The 23353-nt window shown below is 50.1% G+C and overlaps 1 protein-coding gene across 1 annotated transcript; it reads left to right on the top strand.

Moving 5' to 3' along the window:
* Positions 1 to 611: 611 nt before the first annotated feature.
* Positions 612 to 22379, top strand: RELB (RELB proto-oncogene, NF-kB subunit). The gene is made up of 12 exons (XM_036742799.1): positions 612 to 690; positions 1528 to 1575; positions 3705 to 3713; positions 3899 to 4197; positions 4282 to 4439; positions 5429 to 5520; positions 5724 to 5855; positions 7925 to 8029; positions 9131 to 9346; positions 10595 to 10663; positions 11611 to 11688; positions 21134 to 22379. Exons 1-12 carry the CDS (start codon positions 612 to 614, stop codon positions 21493 to 21495), a joined length of 1647 nt encoding a protein of 548 aa, XP_036598694.1. The 3' UTR covers positions 21496 to 22379.
* Positions 22380 to 23353: the final 974 nt, after the last annotated feature.

Here is a 23353-nt window from a genome sequence, read left to right as displayed (position 1 = left end):
CGTCCCTGCCCCCCCAAAGAGGTCCTGGTTCCTGGGCCAGCGTGACCCAGACTGCGCCCCCAAAATCCTGAGCTTCCCCCTGTCCCATCTTTTGGGAGCCCTTGTGTGCCCCCGCACTTTTCTGCCCCCATCTCCCTCGAGATCGCTCGTACCCGTTGGACCCCCCCCCCCACCACCAAATTCCCCTTCCTCAAACAAGGGTAAAGTAGGAAGAGCTCCAGCTCGGAAATCGAAGGACCCAGATTCGAATCCCTACTCAAAATGAGGGGATTGTTCCCTCCAGCGCCGGGATCCCCTGGGTCAGGCCCCGCCCCTCTTCCCGGCCGGCCCAGCCCCCGGGCCCAGGCGGCCGGCCCAAGGTCACGTGGCGCGCGGGGGTTTCCCCGCTCCACCCGCCGTTACGTCACGGGCCGGGCCAGGCCAATGGGGGCGGCGGGTTCCGCGGCGCCGGGGAATTCCGCGGCCCCGCCCCCACCTCCCGCTGCCTCCCCCGCCCCCCGCGGCCCGGCCCGGCCCGGCTCTGACTCCTGCCCAGCTCTGCTGCGGCCCACGGGGAGCCTGCCCGGCTCAGAGCGCGCCGCACCTCCGGCCCCGGGCCCCGGGCCCCTGCCATGCGGAGGAGCGGCCGTCCGGCCCGCCCGGCCCCCGCCGCCCCTGCCGCGGCCGCCGCCTCCGTGCTGGCCGCCATGGGTGAGAGCCCCCGCCCCCGACCGTGGGACGAAGATCGGGAGGGTCAAAAGTGGGGGCAGGGAGGAGAAGGGGTGACAGAGATAGGGAGCGTCAGGAGAGGGGGCAGAAGCGGGGGGCAGAGCGGCTAAGGGAGGCAGATCGGGAGGATCGGGGAGGGGGCAGAGAGACTAAGGGAAACGGAGATCCAGACAGTCAGGGGAGGGGGGCAGGGAGGGAAAGGGGACACCCCAAGGAAGCAGAGATGGAGAAGGGGGAGCAGGGCAGTCAAGAGACAGGGACAGAAGTGGGAGAGCAGGGGAGGGAAAAAGGAACCCTCTCCGGAGGACAGAGATGAGGATCAAGGGAGGGGAACAGAAGTGGAGAAGCAGAGGAGGAAAAGGGGGGGCCCTAGAAGGACAGAGGGGAGGGAAGAGGGAGCAGGGCAGAGAGGAGAAATCAGGGGGGCAGGGGAGGCAGAGTGCCAGGTGAAGCAGAGAAGGAGAAGGGCAAGGTAGAGGAGCTGAGGAGGAAAAGGAATCATCTCTTTGGGGGAGAGGGACAGGGATGGGGGCAGGGGGAGCAGAGGGAAGGAAAAGAAGGGGAGGTGCCAAGAAAAGAGATGGCAGAGCTGGAAGAGGGGGTGAGAAAGGGAGAAAAAGGATGCCCTGCCCCCCTTTCCCCCTGCGGTGGAGATGGGGGGATCACCGAGGCAGTGAGGGAGAAGGAAAGGGAAAGGGCTCCCTAGCCCCCAAGTAAGACAAATGACCCCAAGGAAAGAAGAGAAAGGCCTGGGGAATAGAGGGGAGGAGGGACAGGGGCCAGGTCCCCAGAATCTTCCATCAATCTGCTCCTTCCTAGGACCCACTGACCTCCCAGCCCTGACTCTGCCCACCTCACGGACCACAGGTGGGTAAAAGCGGCTTCTTCCCCTTGCTTTGTCTTAGGCCTTCCTCTGGCACTTAGCACACTATCTGGCACACCATAGGTGCTCAATAAATGCCCATTGACTGTCAGACTCCTGGAGCATGCCTTTGCACTTCAGTTTCCCCATTTGTAAACTGATCTCTCACTTCTCTGCCAGCACTGACATTGTGCTTCAAAGCCCCACAGGCTTAGTTCTGAAAGGGTCTTGAGAGGCCGATTTTAACAGATGAGGAAGCTAGAGACTGAAGAAGGCAAGTGACTTACCCAAGGCTACACAAGTACTTGAGTGACTGACCTGGGATTTGAACTCAGACCCACTGACTGGGAGCCAAGTCTTTTACCCCATACCATAACCTGCTCCCTCTCAGCTCTGACATCCTGTGCTCTAAGGGCCGTCCCCCTACCAGCTCTACTGGTCTGTAATTCTAAGGTCTGTCCCAGCTCTGACATTTTGTGTTCTAAATTCCCTCCCAGCCCTGACCTTCTGAGGTTTCATTTTTTGTTGCAGTGCAGTGAATTTACCTTCTCAGTTTTTCTGATTGAAGGGAAACACAGTTCCCTGGCCTCAAGCTGGGTGGGGGAGGGGAAAGGTCACTAAAGAACCAGGAAGTGCTGTGGCCTCAGCAGGTACCTGTAGGTAGCCAATGGGCCAGCTAAGAGGTGGAGGAGAAAGGACTGGGATTCCCCTTCAGGCTCCTGCCCTGCCCAAAGTCCCTTCTGTGGAGAGGGAGCAGCCTAGCCTGGTTTGGAGAACTGGGTTACCATCCAGCCTCCTTCTGGGTGGCCATCACCCTCTCTCTCTCTAGGGCTAAGGATTATCTCAGTTTCCCCACCTGTCAATCAAGGGACCTGGGCAGCATGGAATCCAGAGGCCCCTCCCACTTAACATTCTCTGTATTATTTTGACCCCCAACCCCTCTCCAGACTTGGGAAGAGGCTGGGACCAGGCATAGTGGGATGAGAACTTTCTCCCTTCATGATCTGGCTCATTCCCTTGCATGGTCCAGGAATCATGGGGGCTAGAAGAGTTCCCAGAGCAGGGGAGGCACAGTGTCCATGCATAGGTGGGGCCCCAAAGGGCAGAGATACCTGGGAAAAGGAAGACAGCAAGAGGAAACCAAGGCCTGAGGAAGGTTGAGAGAAGAAAGCAGGGGAGAGAGGGCTAGGAGGAGCTGAAGATTCTCTTAGACTCAGGGCCTTGGCGGCTGGGAATGGGGAAAATGGAATTTGAGGACTGACCCTCATTTCCCAAAATGGGGATGGTGGCCCAAACCTTGAGTGTTAGGAGATGTGACTGAGACAAGGCATTTTCCCCAGCCTGGGCCTTAGTTTCCTCAATTATCAGATGAGGGGATTGTATATGCTGACCTCTAAAGTACTCATGTGGCCGGGACGCTTTGACTGAATGAGTCCCTTTGCCTAGCTGGGCTCCAGTTTTCCTCTCTGAGGCTGAGGACCTGGGTTCAGATCCTACCCCTGACCGATTACTACCCGTGACTTTGGGCAAGTGACTTTACCACTTTGAGCCTCAGTTTCCTCGTCTGCTAAATGCGCTGGAAAACACCTAAGGTGTGCATGGGAGTGGGGGAGTGGAGAATGGGAGGAGGGAGGTCTGGGTGAAGATGACAGAATTCAATTGGTGGAGGGGGGTGAGCAGGGCCAGTAAGGGCCAGTGCCCTGGAGCAGAAGAAACTTGGGACAAAGTCAGGAGAGATCTGGCCTCCATCAAATACCAGCTGTGTGCCAGTCACCCCAGCCCTGAGCATCTGCTCCCCAGTCCCTGAAAGGGCGCCCTCCCGAGGGCGTTAAGAAGATCGGGGGATCACAAAGTACCTGAGGGACTGTATCAGCAAGGCAGTAATCACGATATAGATGATAAGGGATTTTGCCAAACTCAGAGCATTTAATACCAGTTATTTTTATGGGCCTCGACTCCCCCTCTGCATATAATGGGGGGGGTGGTCATTCATTCTAGTTTTACCATTACATCATCTGCTGGGAGGTCCAGGGATAGAACTGGCGAACACTTCCTGGTGATCCCAGGACCCTGATATCTCTCTCTCTCTCTCTCTCTCTCTCTCTCTCTCTCTCTCTCTCTCTTTCCCCTACAGATGAGTTGGGTAAGTGTGGGGGGGCCCCAGGGGAGGATTGGTGGGGGCCTCTGGGAGGAGTAGGCAGTGACCTCAAGAGAGACACAGGAAAAGAGGGCCTCTTAGGGAGAGGACAACCCTTGGGGGGTTGGGAGAGAAGGCGGCCTGGGGCTTCAGAGGTGGATGACTGACTTGCCACTGTTACCTGACCCCAGACATTATTGATGAATACATCAAAGAAAATGGCTTTCGTCTGGAGCGGGCCTCTTCTGGGGAGGGAGGCCTCCGGCTGGTTCCTCGGGGCCCCGCCTCCTTGAGCACTGTGACCCTGGGGTGCCCACCCCCCCCACCCCCGCTCCCAACAGCCTGGCCAGGTCCGAGGCCCCACCTGGTCATCACAGAACAGCCCAAACAGCGGGGGATGCGCTTTCGCTATGAGTGTGAAGGCCGCTCAGCTGGCAGCATCCTTGGAGAAAGTAGCACAGAGGCCAGCAAGACCCTACCGGCCATCGAGGTGGGTGCTGGGGGGGGCCAGGGCATTGGGAGTCGGTGGGCACAGCGGGTGGCAGAGCCCTTCACATCACCCTCTGCCCCACAGCTCCGGGACTGCGGGGGCATCCGGGAGGTAGAGGTCACAGCCTGCCTGGTGTGGAAGGACTGGCCCCACCGTGTTCACCCCCACGGCCTGGTGGGCAAGGACTGTGCTGATGGCGTCTGCCGGGTCCGGCTGCGGCCTCACATCAGCCCCCGACACAGGTACCCGATGTGATTTCCACTAAACCTTCTGTGGGGGGGGGGGGGGGGGGTAGGCGGGGTAGAAGGCACTTCCCAGGATCAGATAGCAAGCTGGAAGTGGCCTTAGAAATCCAGCCTCCTCATTTTACCAAGGAGACTAGGGCATCAGAAAAGAGCTGTGCTTCCTCCTTGAGGTGACCACCTCCAACACTTAGAAACAAATAGAAATGATTCTATTTATCTTACATTGATGAGCTGTTAAACGTTATGATCCACATTCCCATTCCTTGAAAGTCCATATCCATCAATTCCTCTAGGGCTCTGGCTTCCCTGACCAATCAGCCCTCCTCTCTGGGGCTTGTCACCTCCCTTTAGAACGTAAGGTACTTGAAGGCAGGGCTCTTGCTTTTCTCTGTTTGTTGGTCCAGAGCTTAGTCACTCAATTACAAATAATCAACGGATGCCAGGCACATAGTAGGCACACAATAGGTGTCTTCTCATTTGTTCATTCATTCATTCAGTGTTAAAATCATTTAGGACTTGAGACCCCAGGCCCTCCAGCTCTGTGGTACTCTAGGGTCTGAGGGTGTCAGGTTCAGAGCAGACCATCCCAGGTAGAAGAATGCTTCCAGATCATTGTATCTACCCCCTCCCATTTCATTTGACAGCTACAGAGGAGAAGGGACTCACAGACACAGTTAGTGACCAGGCCAGGGCCTCCCTCTTAATACAAGGTCATGAGGAATCTTGGTCTGAGACCCCACTGTTGGCCATGGTCCCATCCCTAATTCTGACCTCATTACAGGTCCTGGTACTTGGCCTCCTTTGAAGGCAAGGGAGGAGAGGAGAAGATGCCCTCATATCCAAATAGATGGGGGAAAGTCAGGGGCCCCCTCCTCTAGGAAATATGGAGGAACAGGCGAGGGGGGGCAAAATGGGAATGAGGATAGATAGTGACTTTTCTCTCTCTCTATTCTGTAACTTCCCAACTCTGCCCCGAAAAAATGGAGCTTCAACAATTTAGGGATTCAGTGTGTCCGCAAGCGGGAGATTGAAGCTGCCATTGAAAGGAAGATTCAGCTCGGAATCGACCCGTACAATGGTGAGGGGGCCCTCCCCCGACCCCTCTCAGTCCCTGTGTCCCAGCCCCAAGCCCAGCTTCTCCCTCCTGGCCCCTTGGTTGGCCTTCAGATTTCGTTCCTTCTTCCCTCCATCTCATCAGATTGTGCCCTGTCAGGGAAGTGGGGTTGGGGACACAGAGATCCCCACTTCATGACTTTCTTCCCTTGGCTCCCTATGCCCCAGCTGGTTCCCTTAAGAACCACCAGGAAGTGGACATGAACGTTGTGAGGATCTGCTTCCTGGCCTCTTACCGGGATGCCCAGGGCCAGCTCAGGAGGCTGGAGCCGGTGCTCTCCGACCCTGTTTATGACAAGAGTGAGTGAAGCTCTTTAGGGATTGGGGAGGGGAATGTTTGTGGAAGAGCTTGAGACAGGAAGTTGGGACTGTGAGGGCCTTTAGAACAGGGAATGTGAGAGCTGGGAGGGGCCTTAGAACAGGGGATGTCAGAGCTGGGAGGGGCCTTAGAACAGGGAATGTCAGAGCTGGGAGGGCCTTAGAACAGGGAATGTCAGAGTTGGGAGGGGCCTTAGAACAGGGGATGTCAGAGCTGAGAGGGTCTTAGAACAGGGGATGTCAGAGCTGGGAGGCCTGAGAACAGGCGATGTCAGAGCTGGGAGGGGCCTTAGAACATACAATGTCAGAGCTGGGAGGGGCCTTAGAACAGGGAATGTCAGAGCTGGGAAGGGGCCTTAGAACAGGGGATGTCAGAGCTGGGAGGAACTTAGAACAGGGGATGTCAGAGCTGGGAGGGCCCTTAGAACAGGGGATGTCAGTGCTGGGAGGGACCTTAGAACAGGGGATGTCAGAGCTGGGAGGGCCTTAGAGCAGGGGATGTCAGTGCTGGGAGGGCCTTAGAACAGGGGATGTCAGAGCTGGGAGGGCCTTAGAACAGGGAATGTCAGAGCTGGGAGCAATCTCAGTGACTGGTTCTATAGATAATAGTTCCAGAGGGATTCATTGTCTTGCCCAATGTAAGACACCAAGTTCTGAGGCCTCTAGGTGGTGTGAATTTTATACAGGGCCTGAAGTCAGGAAGAACTGAGTTCAAATCCAGCCTGAGACACTTACTGCCTGTGTGACCCTGGGCAAATCACTTAATCTCTGTTTTTCTCAGTCTCCTCAACTGTAAAATGGGGAGATTCCTAACACCTTCCTCCCACGGTTGTTATGAGGATCAAATGAGATCATTGTAAAGCACTGAGCTCCATGCCTGGCACACAGCAGGGGCTCTGTAATGGCTTACTCTCTTCTGTCTCCCCAGTCAGTTTCAGGATTTTAATCCAACTTTTCCAGCTCTAAATCTAAAGGTTTCTCTGATAATTCACAGCCGTGTCTCTGTCTCCAAGCCCATGGCTCTTTTCTGCCTCAGTTTCCTTTCTTCTTGCCTAGACTCTGGGCCTTGCCTTCAATCTCCCCATACCCAGACCATTGTATTCTCCTGCCTAGGCTGTTGTGCAGACCCCACCCCTACCCTTCTTAGGGACCTTCCCTGGCAGACCCCATCGAGTCCCTAGGATAGCTTTCATATTCCTGACCTTCTCTCTCCCCACACATGCTCCTTCCTCTCCCTCCCATCCCTCCGTTCTTCCCAGGCTCCATAAACATCACAGTCTTCCTTTCCAGTCTCAAGCAGTCCCATGCCTGGGAAACTCTCCTTACTTCCTGTCTTCCTGCCTCCCAGTCGGACAGAACCCGCCCTCCTCTTGGAAGCTCTCCGGGCCTCCCTCGTGGCACTGGGTCCCAGAGGAGGCTCTTCTCTGCCCAAGCTGTGGTCTAACTTTGGGGGTGTTGTTTGGGTTCTCATATTGCCCAATAAATTCCCCTCCCTGGTCAAGCCTCTTAATCTCTCTTCCCCTCCTGGGCTCCCTGGGCCCCGACCCTCTGAACCGCTTTATGGGATCTAGGATGTTCTTGGTCTAAGACATTATCTTGTATACATTGTATGAGGTGCTTAGTGGATGTAGAGTGAATTATTAGTGAATTAAAAGGAAGCTAAGTGATGCAGCAGATGGCACACTGGGCCTGGGGTCACAGAGACCTGAGCTGAAATCTGACCTCAGATACTTACCAGCTGTGTGACCTTGGGCAAGTCCCTTAACTGCTCTGTGCAGATAATAATAATACCTACCTCCCAGGGTTGTTGTGAGAATCAAATGAGATAATATTTGGAAAGTGTTTTGTTAACCTTAAAGTACTGTATAAATGCTAGCTATTATTAATTAAATGGAATTGGTAGTGTGAATCTTAGGTCCCAGGAGGGATCCAGCCTATTGTCTCTCAGAGGAGAGGTCCCAGGTCCTTCTTCCTCTTCTTGGATAGAGGTACTAGACAGAGGCTTAGTTACTGAATTCTTTGGCTGCCTCTGCCCTTTTTCTTCCCTCCAGAGTCAACAAACACGTCAGAGCTGAGAATCTGCCGAATCAACAAGGAGAGTGGTCCCTGTACAGGAGGAGAGGAATTGTACCTTCTGTGTGACAAGGTGCAGAAAGGTGAGGGGGCGGAGGTCCCCAAAATGGGAGGGTTGAGCAGAGGTGAGACTGAGAGGCCAGCGTCTGTGGCCAGAAGGTGGCTGAGTAGCCACTAGAGAAGGGCATGGTGGGAAGTTACCTTAGAATTCCCAATGTTAGACCCACAGAATTCTAGAGTGGAAAGGAACTTAGGCTCATAGAAATCTAGAGTTGACAGAGACCTTAGAATCATGGAATTCTAGAGTTGGAAGGGACCTAAGACATACAATTCTGGAGGTGGAAGGGGCTTTAGATTCACAGAATTCTAGAGTGAAAAGGGAGCTTAGGCTCATAGGATTCTAGAGTTGACAGAGACCTTAGAATCATGGAATTCTAGAGTTGGAAGGAACCTTAGAATCAAACAGTTCTAGAGTTGGACAAGACCTTAAAATCATGGAATTCTAGAGTTGGAAGGGACCTTAGACATACAATTCTGGAGGTGGAAGGGTCTTTAGACTCACTGAATTCAGGAGTTGGAAGAGTCTTTAGACGTACAATTCTGGAGGTGGAAGGGGCTTTAGAGTCACAGAATTCTAGAGTGGAAAGGGAGCTTAGGTTCATAGAATTCTAGAGTCGACAGAGACCTTAGAATCATGGAATTCTAGAGTCGGAAGGATCTTTAGATTCACAGAATTCTAGAGTGGGAAGGAACCTTAGAATCAAACAATTCTAGAATTGGAAAAGACCTTAAAATCATGGAATTCTAGAGTTGGAAGGGACCTTAGATTAGACATACAATTCTGGAGTTGGAAGGGTGTTTAGACTCACAGAATTCTAGAATTGGAAGGGACCTCAAACATACAGTTCTGGAGTTGGAAGGGTCTTTAGACTCAGAACCCTAGCGTGGGAAGGAACCTTAGAGAGCATCTAGTCCAATTCCTTCTTTTTAGAGTTGAGGACATCGTTGGGTCAGTGGCAAAGCCAGAGCAAGGAGCAGAACAGAACGATTATGAGTTTGATGAGTGTGTTCAGGGGCTAGGAGGTGGCCCACCTAGCTAGAGGTCTGGGGGAGGCGCTGGGAGAGGGGGAAGGCTGCTCCTGTTCCGCCCTTCCTCTCCATCTCTTTCCTTCCCTCCCCACCAGAGGACATCTCTGTGGTGTTCAGCACAGCTTCCTGGGAAGGCCGGGCCGACTTCTCCCAGGCCGACGTGCACAGGCAGATCGCCATAGTGTTCAAGACTCCGCCGTATGAGGACTTGTCTATCCCTGAGCCAGTCACAGTCAACGTATTCTTACAGCGACTTACAGATGGCGTGTGCAGTGAGCCCCTGCCCTTCACATATCTGCCCCTTGACCATGGTAACTCCATCCCCATCCTTAAGCTGGCCTTCAGCTCCTCCCTAGCCTCTCCACCTGTCTGCCACCTCCCTCCCTTGGCCCCTATCCCTGAGGCCAGCTAAGGTCTCTGGAACCTCCGAGGTGGTTACCAGTCCTCACCCCCTGCCCCGCCAGTAAAAATCCCCTCTATCGAATCTCAACATTGCTCATCAATCCTCTCTTTGGAACCTTTCAGCGATGGGGAGCTCACTCCTTCCTAAGGCAGCCTGTCTTTGGAGGCTCATTTCCTCTCAGCAGACAACTACTAAGGACAAGCTTGTGCCCAGGGCACAGTGCTTGGCACTGGGTCTCTGTAAGGTCTAGTTTTAGGGTGTTGCCTAGAACATGGGAATGATGGGTAATCCATAAGATCATACAACCAGGATATGTTGAAAGGCTGGGCCTGACCATCTTCCTAGCCCCGTGGCCAGCTCCCCGTCACCTAGGTCACACATCCTCTGACTGGTCTATACACTGAGTTGAAATCTGCCTTCCTGTAACTTCCCCCACACTGGCTCCTAGGTTCTCCCTTCTGGGGCCAAGGAGAACAAAACTAATTCCCCTTCCGCATGCCATGATGACCCTTCAAACAGAGGACGACACAGGCTAGATCTGCCCTTCCTCCCCTCCCCTTCTCCTGGCTCATCACCTCCAGTTCCTCAGCCCAACCTCATGTCCCTCATGATCTGCGGTCCTCTGCATTCCAGTCATTGTCAGCCTGGATGACGAGCTTCAGCCTGTGGCAGAACCATGGAATGTTAGAATGGACAGCAGCTCAGCTCATACCCCCAGACCAGCCCTCCCTGCCAGCCTCCCCATCCCAAGTTCCTCTAGCCTTTCCTAGAAGACTCTTCCCCTCATATACTTGAAGGAGCTGTTATGGGCCCAGTTCCTTAGTCTCCTCCAAGCTAAGCAGCCCTACTTCCTTCCACTGATTTTCAGAGAGATCCTTTTCTTTGAGAGGTCCCTCCCAATTCTTAGATTCTGTGATTTTGTGATTCATATGGCAGGCCCCATCCTGGCATTGTCCTTACCCTTTGGTTCCCAGAATTCCCAGCTTTCAGGTGGGATGACCTGAGAACCGTCCCCTCCCTGTTTCTGAACATTGTTCTTGGATTCATTCAGCTTACCCTCATGTTAGTTTTTTGGGGCTGCCAGGTTGAACCCACCCCTAGCCCAGCATCCTGCTCCAACCCCTCCGGTTCCTAGCTTTGTCTCTTCCTCCTGCAGACAGCTATGGTGTGGACAAGAAGAGAAAGCGAGGGATGCCAGATGTCCTGGGGGAGCTGAGCAGCTCAGGTGGGGAGCCCACCCCATCTCTACCCTGCCATGGCCCCTTCCCTCCCTCTATTTTCTTGCCACAAAAAAGCCATCCCTTGCCCTCTGAGAGGGGGTGGTTGCTCTGGGCCTCTTGCCCAGACAGACACACACATTCTGGGCTGGGCCCTCCAACCCTCATCTGGGACTCTCATGTCAAGACTGGGACCCTAGAGAAAGCAGTAAGGATGCTAGTGTCATGGTAGAAAGCCCTCTGGACTTAGAGTTGGGAAACCCCATTCTAATCCCAACTGTGTCGCTTAGATTGATGAGTGACCTTGGGCTACCTTTAGCTTGGAACCTTCCAGCGATGGGGAGCTCACTCCCATTTAAGTCAGCCCATTCCACCCGGAGGCAGTTCTGGTTGCTGGGAAGTTCATTTCCCCTAAACAGACACTAAGAGCCAACTTGTGTGCAGAGCATAGTGCTTGGTGCCTCTCCGAATTTCCTCATTGGTTAAGTAGAGCAGGAGCACGAGAGAATTCAGAACAGAAGGGCTCTTAGACAAGAGCTGGGCTACCCATTGCATTTTCCACACAAGGGATGTTGGAGCCCAGAGAGGGAAAGCTTGCTGAGGTCCCCTAGCTAATAAGCAGTAGAGTAGCAATTCGAACCCGGGTCTCCTAGGACTGGTCGTACTTTTGCTGCCTACCCCCTGGGATGGTTGGGAGGAGAGTTGCCTTCTCAACCTTAAAGGGCCAGAGAACTAGAAAGTTTGGTGTTTAGTAGCAAAACTGTTGGTGGGGGACTTCAGGATCGCAAGCCTCAGTTTCCTTCTCTGTCAGATGGGATTAATTAATAGTAGTCTCATGGCCTTATTTTTGGGGTTCTGGGGAGAAAGAGCTTTCCAAGTGGTAAAGTACTTAGGGAATGGGAGCCGCTGCTATTATTATCGTGATTGGTGATGGTGGCCCTGATTCCTTCCACAGACCCCCATGGCATTGAGAGCAAACGTCGAAAAAAGAAGCTGGGCTATTTGGACCATTTCAGCCCCACGTCTAGTGCCGGTGAGTCTGAAGGATGGAGGGGAGGGAAACACTGGCCAGCTAGAGCCCATGGCTCCTCTAGGGTGAGGCTAGGGCCAGAGGGACACCCTCCCCTGCCCCAGCCCATGGAGTGATGACAACCTCCCTTGGGCTACACCTCACCTATCTCAGGCTTATCAGTTCCATTTGACAAAGAAGGAAACTGACACACAGAGAGGGAGAAGAGATTGGCTTCCTGTTTCAGCTTGTGCTCATTTACAGCCCAGTAATGCCACTCGCAGACTAACTGGGACAATGGCCAGCTTCATGACAGTAGCAGAATACAAAATAGGCCCATTTACAGCCCAGTTATGCCCTCACAGACTAACTGGGACGATGGCTAGCTTCAGGACAGTAGCAGAATACAAAATAAGCCCATTTATAGCACGGTAATGCCAATCTCAGACTAACTAAGCCCGCCGACTTTGACAGCGTCTCCAGGGAACAGTGACAAAACCCAGGAGGCAAGCATGTCAAGGTAGCAAGAATTTATTAAGTGCTTACTATGTACAGGGCACCATGCCAACAGCTGTGGGGACAAGGAAAAGGCAAAAACACGATCTCTGCCCCTCAAGAAGCTCACATTCTAATGGTAGGACTACAAAACTGGGTACATACAAGATATATAGAGTAGATAGAAGGTTATCTCAGAGGAGAAGGCAGCTCTAGCAGAGGAAGAGCCATCAGCAATAATCACAACGTGCAACATACATACCTAGGAGGCAGTCTGCCAAAGGACATTCCACCCTTGTAGAGGTATATTTACAAAGTGCTATTTAAGGAAATAGAGAACATCTTAAATAACTGGAAGGGTGTTCAGTGCACATGATTGGGACATATCAATATGATAAAAATGTTGATGTTACATAAATTAATTTACAGGTTTAGTGCTATACTAATCAGACCAGTAAGGGGGTACCTAACACAGCTAGACAAAATCATAACAAGATTCATTTAGAGGAACAAAAGAACTAGAATTAATTGATCAGCAAGCATTTATCAAGGGTCTGTTGTGTACCAGGTGATGGGGATACATATATGATAGATGACAATCCCTACTCAACAGGCACTTGCATTCTAATGGGGGAGACAAAAAGACTTATATTAGCATAGGCAGAAACTGTAAAGGAATAAATACAAGCTATACAAAATATACAAGTTAACTTAGTGGGGAGGGCACTAAGAGGTAGAGGCATCAGGAAAGGTTTCATACCAAGAATATCAAAAACCTCCCAACTCCTTATTATTCCTCTCCCTCTTTCTTCCCAATAAGTATGAAGGATGAGTGTATGTGTTTTTATTTGTATGGCACCGCCTTCGGTTCAGACCTGTGACTTCACTGAGGCTGGGAGCTCCCAGTATGGAAGAACTCTCCACCCCACTGGGGGAGTAGTCACTATTATGAAATTTAAAATTTTTGAAGGCTGCCTAGGGGTCCCTGAGAAGTTAAGGGTCAGACAGGTAAGATGTGTCAGAGTCAGGACTTGAACCCAGGTCTTCTTGACTCTGAGGCCATCAATCTCAAATAGTAATGGGGGCTGCTGAACCAGCAGTCAGTGCGCTTTGTGTCTGACCCTTCTGGTTCCTGTGTCAGTTGGTCGTGGTTTCAGGTCCCTCCTGTGGCCTGTGATATTTAAAGGATGTATGACTCCAGGCAAGTCACTGATCCCCTCAGTGCCCCAGAGAACCCTCTGACCTTCAAGGCTGCAGAGAGACTGAAAATGGAAGCAAAGGCAGATAACTGTGAATGCAAACTTGAGTGCGCCGTGGTCCTCTAAGCAGCGTCAGGGATTCTAAAGCTCAGAAGGGGCCAGTGCTAACCAGCCAGGAAAGGTAAGGGAATAAGCTTTTAGATAGCACCTACTATGTGCCAGGCACCATGCTGAGTGTTTTACAAACATTATCTCGTTAGATCCTCAGGACAAGCCTGGGAGGTAGGTGCCGTTACTATCCCATTTACAGTTGAGAAAACTGAGGCAGACAGAGATCAAGTGACTGGCCTAGTTCACATAGCCAGCAAGTGTCTAAGACTGGGTTTGAACTCAGGTCTCTCTGACTCCTGGCTCTATCCATTGGGCCACCTAGCTGCTCTTAGCATGCTTTACATTTACATTGTTGTAGTCCTTAGGTTTATTTTCCTTCTAGCTCTTCCATCTTTACCTTGTGTTAATTTGCACAGTTGGTACGACCTGTTCTTGATGAAACCATGCTTGTTCTTTGCAATTGCTGCTTCCTTTTCTAGATGTTCACACACCATTCCTTTAATACTATTCTCAGGTTTTTACCAGAATTGAATTCCAGCTCACTGGTCTATGGTTTGACGGCTCTGTTCTCTTTTTATTTTTATTTTTTGCAGATCTGGGCAACATTTTGTTGTTTAGTTGTTTGTCAGTCTTGTCTGACTCTTTATGACTCCATTTGGGATTTTCTTGGCAGAGATACTGGAGTGGTTGGCCATTTCCTTCTCCAACCCGTTTTACAGTGAGGAAACTGAAATAAACAGGGTGAAGTGACTTGCCCAAGGTCACACAGGTAGTAAGTGTCTGAGGCCGGATTTGAACTCAGGAAGATGACTCTTCCTGACTCCAGGCCCCACCCTCTATGCACTGTGTCGCCCCTCTGGGCAATGTTTCTCCTTCTCCAGGTCTACATACCTCTCCCATTCTCTGTGATCTTTCAGTGACAGTTTCCTGGCAGCCATGTATGCACCAGTTCTTTTATTACCCAAGGGTGTAACATCAAGGGTCGCTAGTGCTTGTTTTACCATTTCCCTACTTGTCCTAGGCATCAACCCTGTATTAACCATTTTCATCCCATCCTCCCCAACCCAAAGATCATTTTTCTTGATAGAGAAAATAGAAGCCCCTATAGAATTGACAGACTCAGGCTGATGGCCCTGCTAGCTATCTTTTTTTCTTTTTTTTTTTAAAATTTAGTTTTATTTATTTGTTTGTTTTTAGTTTTCAACATTCATTTCTACAAGATTTTGAGTTCTAAATTTTCTCCCCTTCCCCCTACTCCCCGCTCCCGAAAATGGCATGTAATCTGATATAGGCTATGCATGTACAATCATATTTAACATATTTCCGTATTAGTCATGTTGTAAAGAAGAATTAGGACCAAAGGGAAAAACCACAAGAAAGAAGAAACAAAAAAGAGAGGAGAGAGAGAGAGAGAGAGAGAGAGAGAGAGAGAGAGAGAAAATAGTCTGCTTCAATCTGCATTTAGACTCCGTAGTTCTTTTTCTGGATGTGGATAACATTTTCCATCATGAGTCTCTTTTTTTTTTTTTCTTAATCAACCCACACATCCTGATCCTTCTCCTTTCCTCAATGTAGTTTGAAAAAGAGAAAGAAAAACAACCAAGCCTCTTTGTCATCCTTTCCTTGCTAGCTTGCCCCAGCCCCTTCAGAACTTTAGAATTCCAGACACTGAGCTTAGAGGACCATGACACGTCTTTGTTTTTATTCTGTTGTCTGCGTTTGCTTCCATCCTCTGTACAGATCTTTTTAAAATTGAAGCTGAGCCCGAGTCCACTCTGCAGCCACATCAGTCCTGTTGGACAGTTCCCTTTTTTCCTCCTTGACAGAATCGTTGACTTTTGTGTCTTCAGAATTTCGTTCTTGAGGATCTCCCATCCCTCCTGCGTTTAATTCTGCTGTGGAATTTTAAGGCAGGAACGCTAACTCTGCATTTTCTGAACCCTTTGAAATCTCTTCTGCAAACCCTAAGGTGTATATCCCATAATGCTGCGCTCTCCCAGCTCTTCTGCCATCAATTCTTAAGTGGAGTGATCCCTTCTTATCATGTTAGAATGGTAACTGTGGTGGGGTGGCTGGGCCTTTGCCACAGAGACTATGAAATTTAGGGGGCTCTGACAATCTTCAAAGCAAATGAAATTAACACCTCATTAGCATTTTAATTAAAATTGGAAACTTGAGGGTGGAGAGCTCCCTTCCCCTTTTGGAGTCTCTACTACCCTACATGAACAGATCCTAACTAATCTCACCGTTTTCCTCCCTGCCCCAGCTGCCCCACTGGGCTTCCTGAATCCAGAGGGCCTTGAGGTCACATTTCTTATGCTGGCCGTGGATGTCGTTGGGGTTGCTTGCTCTGATCCAGGAGCAGAAATTGTTAGTTAGGTCTCTACCCCAAGAAGTGTGCAACCAGTGATATCCCAGCCCCAAGAAAAGCCCATCTCCTCTACTCTAAGATTCCTTGTTATAAGTGCCAGTCAGATCGAGAATTGAAATCTTCATTCTTATAGTTAAGACAAGTCAAGAGATTGTTTAAATGTCTTATAGATGGTCTAGGGAAAGAGGGATGAGATTTGTTTGCTCCTTAGAGCAGAATTGGGGCCAGTGTGGGTGTGGCCAGAGTAGATTCCAGGAAGGTGAAGCTGATTCCAGCTCAGTAGACAGGGAGATAAGGAGAGATGCCCAGCGGGGAATGGGCTGTCTAAAGAGGATTAAATAGACTATCATGGTATTATTCGATGTCTCATAATGTGATACCTCATCCTAGTGTGGAGGTGAGGTGGAGGTAAGCTTTGATTCTCCAAGGATGGAGTAGGATCTCTGGAATGTCCTACAGAGCTGGGAAGGCTATGAGTGCAGACTGGTGATGGACCACGGCGCTTGTCTGCGAACTAGTCTTTACTCCCTTTGGACAGGCTTGGCCTAAGCTGGCTACATGGAGATGATTCTTTTTCTTCTTTTCTTTGTTTCTAGCTTTCCAGCTCTCTTGTTAACTGTATGTTCTTCTTGTTGTTCAGGTGTTTTTCAGTTGTGTCCTACTCTCCGTGACCCCATTTGGGCTTTTCTTGGCAGAGATACTGGGCCAGTTTACCATTTCCTTCTCCAGCTCATTTTACAGATCAGGAAATTGAGGCAAACAGGATAAAGTGACTCGCCCAGGGTCACACAACTAGGAAGTCTGGGGCCAGTTTTGAACTCAGGAGGATGAGTCTTACCGACTCCAGGCCTGGTGCTCTATCCACTGCACCACCCAGTTACTGCATAGTTTGCCTTGGATGACCTTGGCTAAGATGGATAATCTCATCCCTTTCCCTGGGCCTCAGTTTCCTCATCTGTAAAATGAGATTGGACTAAATGACTTCTGAGGTTCCTTTCAGCTCTAGGTATGGGACCCTGTACTTCATCAGTGCAGGGACTTTCCTTCCCCAACATGAATCGACCTCTGTTCTGACCCTGCTTGTGTGAGAAAGTAGCTGGGGTCCCATTCGGGCTCAGGTGACTGAGCCAGGGTCACATAGCCAGCAGGTGTCTGAGCCGGGGCCTCTTGACTCAGAGGCGGGTTCTCTACTTTGCCCCACACTGCCAGAGTTTTCTTCAAGGCTGCGGGTACATGCAGAAGGGCAGTGATCTGGGTTCCTAGAAGGAATACCAGTCATTTTACAGCCAATCAACACCTATTTCTTTAGCACCTACCAGGACACCAGGCAGACACTTAGTAACTATTTCTTTCTTTCATTGATTTATTTATACTATGTGTCAGACTCTGTAGATACAAAGACAACAGTGAATCCGCTGCCCTCAAGGAGCTTCTTGTCTAAGGGGGAAACTGTATGTCCTCAGCTCCAAAAGTGATACAAATGAAGTAAAGGGACTGTGAGGGGAGGGGCTCAGGAAAGCCCTCAGGCCAAAGATGGCGCTTGGGTGGGAAGCTGGGCTTCTGGGAGGTAGAGAGATGGTTGTAGGTGTGGGCAAAGGTAGAGATTTAGGAGGAATGGCTGGTGGCAGGTCAGCAGGTTTCTTCACCTGGAATGCTGCCTTCTGGTCTCAGCTGAAATCCCACCTTCTGCGAGAAGCTTTTTCCGGTCCTCCTCAACGCTGGCACCTTCCGTCTGCTGCTTGCCTCCAGTTTGTCCTGTCTGTGTCTGCTTTGTCGCCCCTCCACCTGGGGCACTCCCTCCAGAGGGGAAGGTCCCTCTCTGCCTTCGGGTTTCCAATTTTAATGAAGGAGCTAATTTCACTTGTCAGCACCCTCTTCATTTCAAGCCTTTGTGGCAAAGCCCCAGCCACCCCAGCCTAGTTCAGCATAACTTGAGAAGAAGGGATAGCTTCATTTAAGAATTTCTGATGGAAGGGCAGAGAGGTTTTTGGAAAGTAGTTGTTTGGATGTTGTCTTCCCCCTTTAGAGTAGGAGCTCCCTCAGGGCAGGGACTGTTGACTGCCCTTTTTGTATCACCAATGCTTAGTACAGTTCTGGGCACACAGTAGGAGCTTAATAAATGCTTGTTTGACTTGACTTAGTGTAAGGGACAGCAAGTAAGCCAGTCTGATTGGAACATCTAGTATGTGAGGTGTCTGAATGTGAAACCAGGCAGGAGAGGGAGGAGGGGAGCCACATTGGGAAAGGCCTTGAATGCCAAACAAAAGGAGTTTGTAGTTGACCCTGGAAGCACTGGCATCCTTTCAGTCCTCCAGTGGGGCTGTGAATCCCATGGCTGTGGGCAGTCTGACCAACAATGCTGAGCTCAGACCACTCTTGTCCCCATGAGGGTCTTGTCCACCACAGGACAGGGTTTGCTCTCATTCTGTTGACTTTGTGTGGACCTCAGTGGAGCCCATGGATCATCATCATCCATTGCTCTTCCTTGGGGTCTGACCCACTATTTTTTCTTGCATGTCTTTCCATCAGACTCCTAGATGATAGCTCCCCACCCCCACCCCGTCTCTTGCCCGTGTTAGTAAAGCGTCACCCCCCCCCCCCACTCCTTGGGCCTGTCCATGGGTCCCTCTGTGGCCCCTCAGCACCGTGAGTGTTTCTCACCTCATGACCCTGCGCCCTCCCTAGAAGAATGGAGATTTATTTCAGGGCCAGCTGGGAGCCCTTTCCCCAGAGGGATGTGATGCGTGTTTGCATGGCTCCTGAATGTTTGTTTAAACTGTGCCGACATTCTCTCATTTGATCCCCACAACAGCCTTGGAGGTGCTCTTATTACACCTGTTTTATAGATGGGGACCCCGACGCAGACGGATTCAGTGACTTGCCCAGACACACACAGCAAGGAATTTCCCAAGCTAAATTTGAACTCCGGTCTTCATGACTCCAGGCCCAACGTACTCTCCACTGTGCCATCCAGCTGCTAATATTAATTTAGTGATACCGCTCTGCTCAGCAGTTTGGGTCAGAGACTAACATGGTCTAGGCTTCAGCAAAGGGCCTCTGGAGTCATCCAGCTCCCTCATTTTACAGATGAGAAAACCAAGGCCAAGAGAGGGGAAGGGATTTCCCCGAGGTTACAGAGGTAGTAAGTAGCAAAGGTGGGATTTGAACCCAGACCCTGGGCTCGTGCCATTGCCTCATGCCCATCCCCCCATGCTGCTTCTTATAGCTATAGGTCAAATATCAAATCTGTAATACTGGAATATATACTAAATCGATATGGCATGTGTGATATGATAGTGCGATATCAGAAGTTTGGGGCACAGATCTGCAATCATTGTTATAAGGAACTTCTAGTGTGGAAACTCCCTCCTCCGATGCAGATGGCAGCTTATCTGTAGATCTGTAACACAGTGGTGGGGAGGGGGCAGTGAGGGACAAGCAGCTCCAGTGGGGCAGCAGGACTTGAACCCAGGTCTTGACTCTAGGGCCAGCTCCCTATCTAGCTGAGTCTATAATAATGTGAATCATGATAGCGCCCACGTAGATATCACTTCTCACACATATGTTTTCTCATCTGATCCTCACAACAATCCTATGAGGGAGGGGCTGTTGTTCCTCCCATCTTCTAGATGAAGAAACGGAGAAGTTAATGGACTTGTCCAAAGTCACTTGAATCCTAGTGGGGCAGAATTCGAATTCATGCCTTCTGACACCAGTCCCATCCCCTCCGCTTTGCCTAGCTGCCCTAGAGCCAATATGAGATGAAGCAATATTATTTCTATTTCAAACTGCCATGATATAATCCATTATTTTCATCTATAACATAATCAACGTGATTGATGTAATGATATGTAACATTATGACATAATCTGTAATGCGTCACAGTCCAAATGATTACGATGTGATGTAGTGACATAAATTATTGTGATCATAATAGAATCAGCCCTCATCTACGATAGGATAGAGTCAATGTGATTGATATAATTATCATATATTATGATATCTGTAATGCATGATAGACAATATGACTACGATGGTATATAGTATCATATATCATAATATCATCAATCTTCATCTATAATGATTGGTATATTACATTATATTTTATTATATATTGGATAACAACATAATCATGCTATAGTCAATACTCATCTATTGATATATCTATTGATATAATATGGTCAATATGATTCATTATTTGATAGGGTGATTTATCACATATTCCAACCACAATATAATAATCAGCCCCCGTTGACATTGTACGATTCTGATTTACTGTAGCATATGTCATGATATAAGCAACACGATGATGATGTGTGATATACAGGTATAAATTATATCACGACACAATCATGATATAACCAATAATCCTTAGTCAGCGTGATTATGATATGACATATCGTGTTATAATCATGATAGAATCAATAATCTTCATCTATTTACAATACATTATAGAATGGTATATACGTTACGACATCATCACGATATGATCCCTAATCCTTGTCCATAATGTATGATATACTCCATATGACTACACATGATAACGTATCCTCTATGATGATCTAATCGGTATCGCCCTCTAGAATAGTAGGTTACATTCTCTGTAACAGGATGCTGTATGATTACATATTCTAGTGACTATAGTCATGAGCATCCCCAAAACACTGTTTTTTTGAGACGCATCTTTCACGAAAATGGGAAGGTCTTTCAGATTCTCATTTTAAAAACCAACTTTCTGAAGCAAAGAGAATAAGTGAGGACCTGAATAAAGCAGACTGACCTCCCCCTCAGTCAAGTCAGCAAGTGCTGATCAGCAGCCTGCTCTGTGCCTTGCCTGATGCCAAGCCCTGGGGATTCCAAGAAAGGCCAAGCTAGTCCTGCCCTCCGGGAGCTTAGAGTCTTCAGGGAGAGTTGCAGAGGAGGGGCTAGCCTGCCTTGGGAGAGGGAATTTCCAGGCCAAGAGGAGACAGTCGCAGATCTTGGCTAAAACAAAACAAAACCAAAAAATCCAAAACTTCACAGTCCCATTAGCTGCTTTATAAATTCTTCCTTTTGGGGGGAAGGATTTGGTACTTTTTCAATGATTTGCTTTTGATCCCCTGTGATGTGCTGGGAGGGTTAATTTTGGAATTCTCAGGTTTTGGCTTATCCCCATTGAGATGGGGCTTTGCTGATTTTAAAAAGATTATTCGTTTCTGTCACTCCTTAGTGGCTTAGGGGATTGGCTGGCTGGCTTTCCTTGCCTGCCGGCCTTCCCTCTGATAACTCTTCTTTCTCCTCCCCCCCATCCCAGCTCTCCCTTTCCTCCCACCAGCCTCTCTGATGCCTGAGCCAGATTTCTTGCCACCTGTGACGCTGCCTGGCCTGGAGCCCCCCGGTGGGCCTGATCCCCTGGATGACTATGGCTTTCCCTACGAGCAATCTCCACACCTCCTCACCATGTTGGACCTGTTCTCTGGGCCTGGTGTGGGGGGCAACACTGATGGTGCCCCCCCAGAACCTCACAGCCCAGAGCTGCTAACCCTGGACTCGTACCCTGCCTCAGGCTACGAGGGAACCGCAAGCCTGGTGGGCAGCAATATGTTTCCCAACCAGTACCGGGAAGGGGCTTTTGGGGGTAGTGGCCTCCTGCCCCCAGGCCCTGAGGCCACATAGCACTCAGGACTGGGGTGTTGAAGGAGCTCCCAGCTCTCCCTCGGGGAGTGAAGGCTCCTCCTTTTCTCCCACACTCTGCAGATGGTAGGGCTCATGTGCCCCATGTTGTCTTGGTGGAGACCTCAGGGGAGTCCAGAGCTCTGGAAATGAGGCTGCCCTAAAACAGATGTTGTCCCCAGCAACAGCCCTAAACAATCTTATCCCAGCTCCCACCTGGATTGAACTGTGGTTCCTTACCTCTTCTAAGTCACTCTGGTGGAGAAGCTGCCAAGCAGGCATGTCATCTCCAGAAGGTCTAACCTGCACAGGAATCTGATTGGGTGGCACTCTTTACTAGCACAGGCTACCAAGCCCTCTCCCCTTGGCCTAGAGTAATAGCCCATCTGCCCCACCTTAGCCATGTCATCTGTAAACTGGAGGGAGCTTTTCCTCCTAGATCCAGGATTATCACCCTCCCAGGACAGGCATTTGAGCCTTCTCCCATTGCCCTGTCAAGTCAACTCAGCATTTAAGTGCCTATGTATGTAAGGCATTGTGTGGCCTACTGGGAAAACCTACCCCACACCCCGGGCCACCCAGCCTGATCCCATTATGGACAATGCAAGCCCTCTGCCTGTTGGCCCAGGCTTATTGATTCTAAGTAAATGTCTGCTTGTGCCCAGACTGCCAGGCCTCCTTTTCTGGGCCCTTTCTGAGGGAGTACAGCCCTGTCTTCAACTCACTGGCGTAGGTAGAAAGAGCCCGGGCACCTCCTCCCCCTGTCCCCACTCATACACCTAGGGGAGGTGCAGGAGGTCTGGAGAGAGGGAGCAGAGCTGGACTTTATGAGTGGGGTCTGAACCCCTTGCCTCCCTTTCCCTTCCCAATAAAGATGTGTGAATGTCTCCGGGCCTTGGGTTCTCTCTGGGGTGGTAAGCAGTAGCAGCTTACCGTTATGTAGTTAGATAGCTTATATAGTTAGATCTGTACTCTGCCTTCCTTCCTTCTTTCCCTTTCCTCCCTCCCTTCCCTTCCTTCTTTCTCTTTCCTCCCTCCCCCTCCCTCCCTTCCTCCTCCCCTCTCCCTCCACCTCTCTCTTCTTTCTTTTATATGGTGTTTTACATACATTATCTAGTTTGAGTCTCACAACAGCTCTGAGAATTAGGTACTATGGAAATAACTGCCCCCATTTGACAGCTGAGGAAACGTAAAGCAGCTTGTCCAGGGCCAACAACATCCTGCCTCCAAGTCTAGAGGCCCCTCTACTCCACCATCCAGCTGCCTTTCCTTCCCTCCCCTCCCCCCTCAAATCCCCCGGACCCTAACAATCCATGCTCTATCTCTTCCCCTTGTTCCAAGCCTCTGTTCGCACCTTCTCCTCCCAGAGCGACCTAATCATTCCTTCACTCAATGAGCATTTATTAAGGACCTCAGGATATGCCAGACTCTGCTTGGTGCCAGGGTAGTTACAAAGTAAAAAGTGAAATCACTCCTCCCTGAAAGAGATTACATTCTATCCAGGGGAAAGGAAACAATATAGAGGAGGTTAAGTGAATACAAAGTTATTTCCCAGGAAAGGTCTCAGCCGCTGAGATTGGGAAAGATAGTGGTAGGAGCTGGCTGGCACAAGAACGGAAAAAAAAATACTAGGTATTCTAGGAGGACTTGGTAAGAAAGGGCATTCAAGGCGTGGGGAACAAACAGCCTTGGCAAAGGCACAGAGGTGGGAGAGAGCATATTGTTCGGAGAACAGCAAACAGGCCAGTTTGGCCAAACTATGGATATTAAATAAGGCTGAAAGCAGGCTGGGAAGGGTTGAAAGGCCAAGCAGAGGAGTCTATATAGATGTCATTGAGAGCAGTGGAGATTCTGAAGCAAG

Source organism: Trichosurus vulpecula, chromosome 2 (genome assembly GCF_011100635.1).
Source record: "Trichosurus vulpecula isolate mTriVul1 chromosome 2, mTriVul1.pri, whole genome shotgun sequence".
In the NCBI taxonomy this organism is placed as follows: Eukaryota; Metazoa; Chordata; class Mammalia; order Diprotodontia; family Phalangeridae; genus Trichosurus; species Trichosurus vulpecula.
The sequence above is the reverse complement of the archived record's forward strand: the minus strand, read 5'-3'. Positions and strand labels throughout refer to the sequence as shown.

Bases quoted from the DNA above. Each gene is read 5' to 3' on its own strand.
- RELB (XM_036742799.1), top strand. From the start codon at position 612: ATGCGGAGGAGCGGCCGTCCGGCCCGCCCGGCCCCCGCCGCCCCTGCC. The intron at 5,856-7,924 runs GTGAGTGAAGCT...TCTTCCCTCCAG, and splicing joins CGACCCTGTTTATGACAAGA to AGTCAACAAACACGTCAGAG. The intron at 8,030-9,130 runs GTGAGGGGGCGG...CCTCCCCACCAG, and splicing joins GTGTGACAAGGTGCAGAAAG to AGGACATCTCTGTGGTGTTC.